The 8,458-nt window shown below is 33.8% G+C and overlaps 1 protein-coding gene across 1 annotated transcript in view; it reads right to left on the bottom strand.

The window, feature by feature from the left end:
* LOC134267428 (uncharacterized) overlaps positions 1-8,152 on the bottom strand; it is a 12,055-nt gene extending 3,903 nt beyond the window's left edge. The window contains exons 1-4 of the mRNA XM_062749642.1: positions 7,931-8,152; positions 5,147-5,665; positions 4,570-4,667; positions 1,501-2,664 (exon numbers count right to left, since the gene is read on the bottom strand). Coding sequence (XP_062605626.1) covers positions 1,501-2,664; positions 4,570-4,667; positions 5,147-5,665; positions 7,931-8,126 — 1,977 coding nt within the window. The 5' untranslated portion in view covers positions 8,127-8,152. The remainder of the gene's footprint in view (positions 1-1,500; positions 2,665-4,569; positions 4,668-5,146; positions 5,666-7,930) is intronic.
* Between the last annotated feature and the right edge of the window lie 306 nt (positions 8,153-8,458).

Raw genomic sequence — 8,458 nt, 5'->3', positions numbered from 1 at the left:
AACCACTGGGCCAGAAAAACTGACACTTATGTGGAAGCATCCTGGGGTAGTGTAGATTCTAAATTGTTCAAATCGTGACCCCCGGGGGAAGGGCGGGGCCACAATGGGGAATCAAAGTTTGATATAGAAATATATAGGAAAAATCTTTGAAAATCTTCTTCTCAAGAACCACTGGGCCAGAAAAGCTGAAACTTATGTGGAAGCATCCTGGTATAGTGTAAATTCTAAATTGTTCACATCATGACCCCCGGGGGAAGGGCGGGGCCACAATGGGGTTTCAAAGTTTTACATAGAAATATATAGGAAAAATCTTTGAAAATCTTCTTCTCAAGAACCAGTGGGCCAGAAAAGCTGAAACTTATGTGGAAGCATCCTGGTATAATGTAGATTCTAAATTGTTCACATCATGACCCCCGGCGGAAGGGCGGGGCCACAATGTGGAATCAAAGTTTTATATAGATATATATAGGAAAAATCTTTAAAAATCTTTTTCTCAAGAACCAGTGGGCCAGAAAAGCTGAAACTTATGTGGAAGCATCCTGGTATAATGTAGATTCTAAATTGTTCAAATAATGACCCCTGGGGGAAGGGCGGAGCCGCAATGGGGAATCAAATTTTTATATAGATATATATAGGAAAAATCTTTGAAAATCTTCTTCTCAAGAACCAGTGGGCCAAAAAAGCTGAAACTTATGTGGAAGCATCCAGGTATAATGTAGATTCTAAATTGTTCAAATAATGACCCCCGGGGGAAGGGCGGGGCCACAATGGGGAATCAAAGTTTTATATAGAAAAATATAGGAAAAATCTTTGAAAATCTTTTTCTCAAGAACCATTGGGGCAGAAAAAGTGAAGCTTATGTGGAAACATTCTGGGGTAGTGTAAATTCTTAATTATAGGAATCATGACCCCCAGGGGAAGGGTGGGGCCATTAAATGGAATCAAATATTTACATAGAAATATATAGGAAAAATCTTTGAAAATCTTCTTCTCAGGAACCACTGGGCCAAAAAAGCTGAAACATATGTGCCCATGGAAGGATCATGGGGTAGTATAGATTTCAAGATGTCTAAATTATGATCAGTGGGGTAGGGTTGGGATGCATTATGTATAACAAGGGGGAAATCTGGTAAAGAACAGAATGGTCAAAGCTTCTCAGGTGAGCGATGTGGCCCATGGGCCTCTTGTTTATGCTTGCTAAAATCTCATTAAATAAGAAAAGTTATAATCTAACTTGAATTTTGCATTATAATTAATAACTCTAACCTTTACAGAAACCTGTATCGCGTTATAAAGATTCCTTACGAGGAAACGTTAACGTCATATTTCTATAACGTGATCAAGAGTATTTGCTTCACAGTAAATTTGTAAAGAGTTAATCAAACACAAACAAGCAATAAGCAATAAAATTATTTGTAAGAACACCAAAAAAAAAAAAAAAAAAAAAAAAAAAAACTCTTCCGATCCATTTACCAGTTGAGCTAATATGATTATACCTACATCTTTCCAAAATCCCAATGTCCATTGAACATCAATCTTATGTTTTCCTCTCCCAATAGGACAATTGCATTGACTTCCAGAAATTTCATCCTCAGGAATAAAAGTTTGATCCTTTTCACTGCAGAAAAGATTAAGGCATTTATAACCTTTTTGAAAGGTTTTCTTCTCATTAAATGTTGCTGTCAATTCTGTTAAGGCAGTTTGAATGGATTTTCCAGTTTTCCAGGAAACCTTAAGTTGTGGATCATTAATCCGCAGCACCTGCACCTGGATATCGTTATCGATTATACCAACGATAACTGTGTGATTTTCGGTTTCGAATATCGCTGCTGAGTGATATAGACATTGACTTTTGTCCTTATCGAGCTGCACTTTCCACTTCAGGAAACTCATGCAATATGCAATAAGCCTGTAGTATACGAACATGGCAAAGGAAGTGAATCGAAAACAAAGAATGGACGACTTCTCCATTGTTTGTTTAAAGACGTCGTGTGTGAAAGGCTTTTGATTCATGCAGGGGACATACCAGGAGAATTTGCCTTTTATGCTGACTAACATCCGTAATCTCTCCATGTATGACATAAGTAGTGTCTTGTGTTCTATAAATGACGATTCTTCTTTCCATAGAGCATCTACCAGTAAATTACTCAGATTTCCTGTGGCATTGAAACGGTTCCAGTCTTCAATATATCTTCGTTTACACTCTCTATTAATGTGCTCCTTGTCAGCAATAAGTTTACTGAATGCGTTAGAAAACCACTGTATGCCTAGAACTGCATGTGTTTTCAGTCCCTCCTCCTTAAAAAAGAGTAAAAACCCGTGTCCATGGAAAAAAGACAGAAAATCAATTAGTTCCTCTTGGTTTTTCAACTGATATTCTTCCGGAAGTTTCATATTCTCTCTGTTGATGTCACTAATAGACAAGATTGGCTTTTCTGTTTTTTGCAAGAGATGTTCAAGAAGAGCCCATGCTGATGGAACTTCTATCTTCGTATCCATGCCTTGTGAAACTACTTCAGAAATTGATTTTTTTAAACTTTGCAGAACATGCTTTGCTTCCTCATTCATCTCTATTAGTCCTAATGCAAAGTCCCTGTCATAAAGCCTGGTCTTATCATCTTCTGTTATTATTGTCCAAAGAGTCTCCCAAAAGGAGTCTATTTCCTGTTTTAAAAATATTGAAAATCAGTCATCAAAATTGGTTTTAAATTCCTTGGACAATACCGACACAAATCATGAAAATGAATTACTTATTAAGGGCATACTCAACGTATTAGAACGTTATCGTCTTTTTCCCTGGAGTTAAAAAGTTCCAACACTAGAAGGAACTATATCATACAGTTTAATGTCTATATAAGCCGTTGTACACTTCTTCTAAAACAAGTTTGGATAAAAAAAAAACATCTAGAATATATGTTTTGTAATTTTTGTATACTTTTCTCTAAATTATAAAAGAATTTTTATCATTTGATATCTTTTCAAAACTTATTGATTTTTTCGTCTACGAACATCTGTTGGCACTACAATCTTAAATTAATAATACCTTGAAAGATTATCAGTAGGTAATATCCGTTGCATATATCTTTAAGGTATTCAATTCCTAATAGGAACAAATTCAATGAAATGAATACATAAAAAAATATGTAGGCATTGAATACTCGGTTTATTTAAACATACTTTCCGTATATTACTATTCGTATGTATAGTGTGATGTGTCCTAATCTATTAGCCTTGAAAATTTTGGTAAGACTTATCTCCCCTTTTCAATTTAATGAAAAAAATGAATTTTAAAAAAATAGCTGGAAAAAAATTGTTTTAAATTGTCATTCTATTTTTAATGTTTCAATGAATCTTTCCAACGCAGAAGTCCCGTGGGGATCTGGGTTAGAATAGGTCCTCAGTACCCCCTTGCTTGTCGTAAAAGGCGACTAAATGGGGCGGTCCTTCGGATGAGACCGTATAAACCGAGGCCCCGTGTCACAGCAGGTGTGGCACGATAAAGATCCTTCCCTGCTCAAAGGCCGTAAGTGCCGAGCATAGGCCTAAATTTGCAGCCCTTCACCGACAATGGTGACGTCTCCATATCAGTGAAATATTCTGGAGAGGGACTTAAACAGTATACAATCAATCAATCAATCCAACGCAGGATTGATTGATATTCAAGTTTTTTGAATTTTTATTTTGAAAAGATATAAAAAACGCGTTTCTCCATAGACTTCAATGCAATATTTGTTAACTACTGCATAATTCATGAAATTTTTGAAAGTTTCTCACGGGTCAATCCTTTTCTACTTTAAGATGCTTTGATATAAGATCAGAGTATTATTTATTTGACGGATATTTAGGGGTAGGGAATTTGGTCCCAATAGGGATGGAAACCCTTAATTAATGACTATAGCTTCGCAGGACGTTCTTGATTGGTCGAGCCATAGTGATCGAGTCAAAAAATATCTCCTATAAAAAAATTAGGAATCTAGATAGCGCCATAGTAGAAAGATTTTTGAAGATTGGAGCAAACGTAACATATGAGTAAAAAAGATTATCTTTTAAATTGTAGCCTAGTAGAGCGTTCGCTTCGTGATCGGAAGGCCCAGGTTCAATTCCTTCACGCGTCATACCTAATACGTGAGCATAGGGAGTAACTGAAGTCAAAGTCACGGGTCTTTCGGAAAAAACCTTAAAAACGTAGGTCTCGTGTCACGGTAGGCGTCGGCACGGTAAAGAACCCTTACTGCTCAATGGCCCTGCGTGCCGAGTATAAGTCTAAATTTGAAACCTTCGCAGGAATACAGAGACGTCTCCATATCAGTGAAAAATTCTCGAGAGTAACGTTAAACAATATACAATCAATCAATCTTTAAAATTGTATCACTGTGATTATATCGTTAAAATGAAAAAAAAATCAAGCAGATTGTATTCAAGGTATTCTTTCATAATCTCCAACTTCAACATTTATAAATAATAAATATTACAAAAAGATTATCAATGGGATGATACTTTGATGCAATTTACTGAAGTTACTTTAAAGTCAACTTATTAGGAAACAGTAATCAAACAACTGTAAAATACCTCTCCCGTCCTGCCCTCTGTATGCGTAGCCACCGCAAAAACTTGTGCAGAAGGTCCACTAAACGATTTTATGGAGTCAAGCCAGAAGTCAAGATAATCTACAAGGAAATTTTATATAATATGTATTAAGAATTACATACACACACCCACCCTCCCTTACACACATGAACTATATTCAGTGTCTGTATATATAAAAATTGTATAATATGTATTAAGAAAAACACATACACACACACCCTCTCACTTACACACATAAACTGTATATATAAAAATTGTATAATATGTATTAAGGAAAACACATACACACACACCCTCTCACTTACACACATAAACTATATACAGTGTCTGTATATATAAAATCATTGAAAATGACCAACGATTCAGATTTCTTCAGATATATATTCTGACATGCCATACTCAATCTATCACATGAGGTTTCTCCAACTGATGTAGTAATTTTTCAATTGTACAAAAAATATGAGCAGTCTCATGAATTCATGTTTGACCTTTTATTCAAGAGAACAGGATGTTGTCAGTTAAAATATTTTATAGTCTTGTTTCTGAATTCAAAACGTACCTTTATATGTCCAAGTAGAGAAGATGGAGCCCCGGCATTCATCTCTTTCACAACAAACAAAGTTTTCGAAATCTTTACTCATATCTAACACTAGTACGTAGAATGCTTCTGATCTCATATAGATCTGATGACAAGCATAATAAGCAAATTGTCCAGCAAAGTCAATCATGCTGACACTTATTTCATTTTCCTTGGCATCCAATATTTTTTTCATTACATCCCTTGCCAATTGTTCATCAATACCGTCATTTTCTCCGGCATGCATTTTTCTTCTTTTATTCTCTGTAGGTTGTAGATCATCTGGTTCATTTTTCTGTGAACCCGGTTCAGTATTCTGTCTTACATTTAATTCTTTTCCAGTACTCTGATCAACCTTATTGTTTTCCAAGCTAGAACTGTTTTCAGTTTCTATCCCCATTTCTACATTCACTGAGTCGTCATTGGGGCTTGATCCCTTCTGTTGAATTTCAGATGCTGGAATTCTGATCAATGGTTTCCTTAAGAACTCATCGTCCGTAGCTACAATACATGTACATATATTTCGCTAAAATATAGATATTTTAAGACCATTTATTTTCATTTTTTGGCGATATTCAGCTCAAATCGAAATCAGTGATCAATTTTTGTAAGAAAAATGGTTTTTAAAGAAAATTTAGATTTTGTCTCTAAGATAATAAATAAATATTGTTGCTTACTCTGTAAGGATTGAAAATAAAGGACCAAATTCGGTAATGCCTCCAAATTCAAACTTTGATGGAGAAATATGAAGTGTTATAAAACAGGGTGATGTATATTTAGATTCCAAAGCGCTGAATATTTTCAAAAAACCTGAGGTTATATGTTCGATGTGCCATCAGAAAAGGACAAAAATTCCAAATTTCTATGAATTATTCAGATAAAATAATTATATTACTCGACATGTTGAGTAAAAGTAACCAAACACAGGTCTGCTTCAACTTAGTACTTTGATATAATGTAAAATAAAAATATTGATCAAGCAGACCTGTGATATATGAATTTGATGGATAAAACCCTATTAAATCCGAATAATTTGTGACGTCATAAAACAAAAAAGTCCACTTAATTTTTTTTTTACACAATGATACCTTTTATTAATTTAAAATTAAATTTCTCTTAAAATATTTCCACTTATAGCCGACTATAGTTTTATTGTGTGAAAACTACAATAGCGAGAATCTTCATTTTTATACCATATATAAATTTCATTAACTTGCAAAGTTTGAGGGAAATCTACCGTCCAGGTATTTTTGAGGGACCGTCTCAAAATACATGTACATTTACTATAGGATTATATATGAAAATGCTAATTTTTAGCACTTTAAAGCAAATAATACAAATACTACAATAGACATTTTGTTGAAACTATATTTGATGAGTAATACTATATTATACAATATATGTAAGAAACACAAAATTCTACCATCTTGTTACCAGAGGGGGCATCTCAAAATGCAAAATATAAGCAAATTTTACTATTTTTATAGAGGATAACAAATATGATGCACACAATGGATTCATATGAAAACATAATAAAAATATTGGAGATATTCTCAAATTTCTATATTTCAAATTTCAAGAGCCAATGTTCATTACTTTTTCTTTAATAATATTTTTATTACACCTTTCTTTCAGAGCTGCATATTATTATAACGTTAAAAACACATTGAAACGACGTCAACCGACCTATCAATTGCAAAATCGGTTAAAAAATCATTAATATCAATTTTTAATTATATTTTTTACCTATAATTTCTAAATTTTGCTTAATGTTAAGAATTAAGCGAAAAAAGTTGGATTAAAACCGTAAATACGCTTCATTTTACTATGATTCGCAATAGAAACTATGGTCGGTCCTCTTTTAAAGCACATTTATTTTTCATGCGCCAGGATCGACAGTTCCGAGGCGTATATTGTTTTTGTTCTCTCTGTCTGTCTGTTTCTGTGTTTGCAAACTTTAACCTTCGCCATAACTTTTGAACCATGAAAGATAGAGACTTCATAATTGGTAAGTATACTCCAGTAATAAAGTTCTTTCATATGTCATTAAGGTCAATGACTTTGAGACCTTGAATGTGCTTAAAATATTTTTTCGAACTTTGTTGTTGTCGAGCATAGTATTTCACAAACACATTTCGATTTTATTACAGTAACACCCTCAGCCCTTGCTGATTTTTGCGTGTAAGCCTAGCTCTTATCAGAAAAAAAGTGTTCAGGTGAGATTTCAGCCCCATTTCCAACAGTTCGTAAGATTTAAGTGAAACTGTGTGTAACTAACCTGGATGGAAAAAAGATGCAAAGAGAGTGCTTTTTATTTCAATTTTGACGCTTTGAATTACTAAAACATTTTCTTTAAATTTTTATCTTTATATTAGAATGAACAAGGTCAAAATAACGAACAGTATTTAATGTGGAAAAATCTTCAACCTGTGACAGATATGTAAACAGGTCGGAATTCCAGAGATGATATCAGATACCGAGGAGTGAGCATCCCCAGTCGACCGGCCATATCCGCCAGGAGCCCTAAATATTGATATTACAGACAAAAAATCAACAGTCAAGTTATTACTAAACAAAAGCCTAATAAGTTGTATAAAAACGTTCGTCTGAATCTTAAGATTGCCAAAATAAAACTAACAAAATAAAAGAACGGAGGTAAAACTAATTTGGCAAATTTGCAAAAAAATATTTACGTTCATTAATTGTATATTAACTAAAATATTTTTTTAACAATAATTATATTCATAGCTGGTTGAAGAACACTACCTGTTAAATCTCCGTTTTTCACAGAAAATATGTGTTCGTAGACATGGAGACCCCTAGTGGATTTTATTTCTTTGATTTCATCGAGACTTTTCCCCATCAGTCTGTACAGAAGTGTTGTTTTCCCAGCTCCAGCACAACCAACAACGATCCCTCGTGCATGACGAACTGTTGTCTTCCCATTTTTCATGTATGCCATAAACGTTTCAGGATGGATATTTACAGCATCTGAAAAAAAAAAATTCATCTAATCAATTGAAAAATATCCATAAGTAAAAAACATAGGTAATCAGAGATTACAGAGCTCACCTCAACGAATGTTTTCTTTAAGTAAGGCAAAGTCACACAATTAACCAACAAAAAGTATACATTCCAAAAATGAAAATATTTTTAAAAGCAATTTTGATCTGATACTTTGAAATAGACCTACATAAAAAATTTAAACTACTTCATCTTCATGAAAATGTAATGAAAATCCAGCATCTGAAGCAAATTTGAGAGTTTTCATCTCTTGATGCAGCATTTGTGCAA

This window comes from Saccostrea cucullata, unplaced genomic scaffold (assembly GCF_032062105.1).
Source record: "Saccostrea cucullata isolate Sc308-1 unplaced genomic scaffold, CSIRO_AGI_Scuc_v1 ctg10176, whole genome shotgun sequence".
Classification (NCBI taxonomy): domain Eukaryota; kingdom Metazoa; phylum Mollusca; class Bivalvia; order Ostreida; family Ostreidae; genus Saccostrea; species Saccostrea cuccullata.
This window is presented reverse-complemented; position numbering and strand designations above follow the sequence as displayed.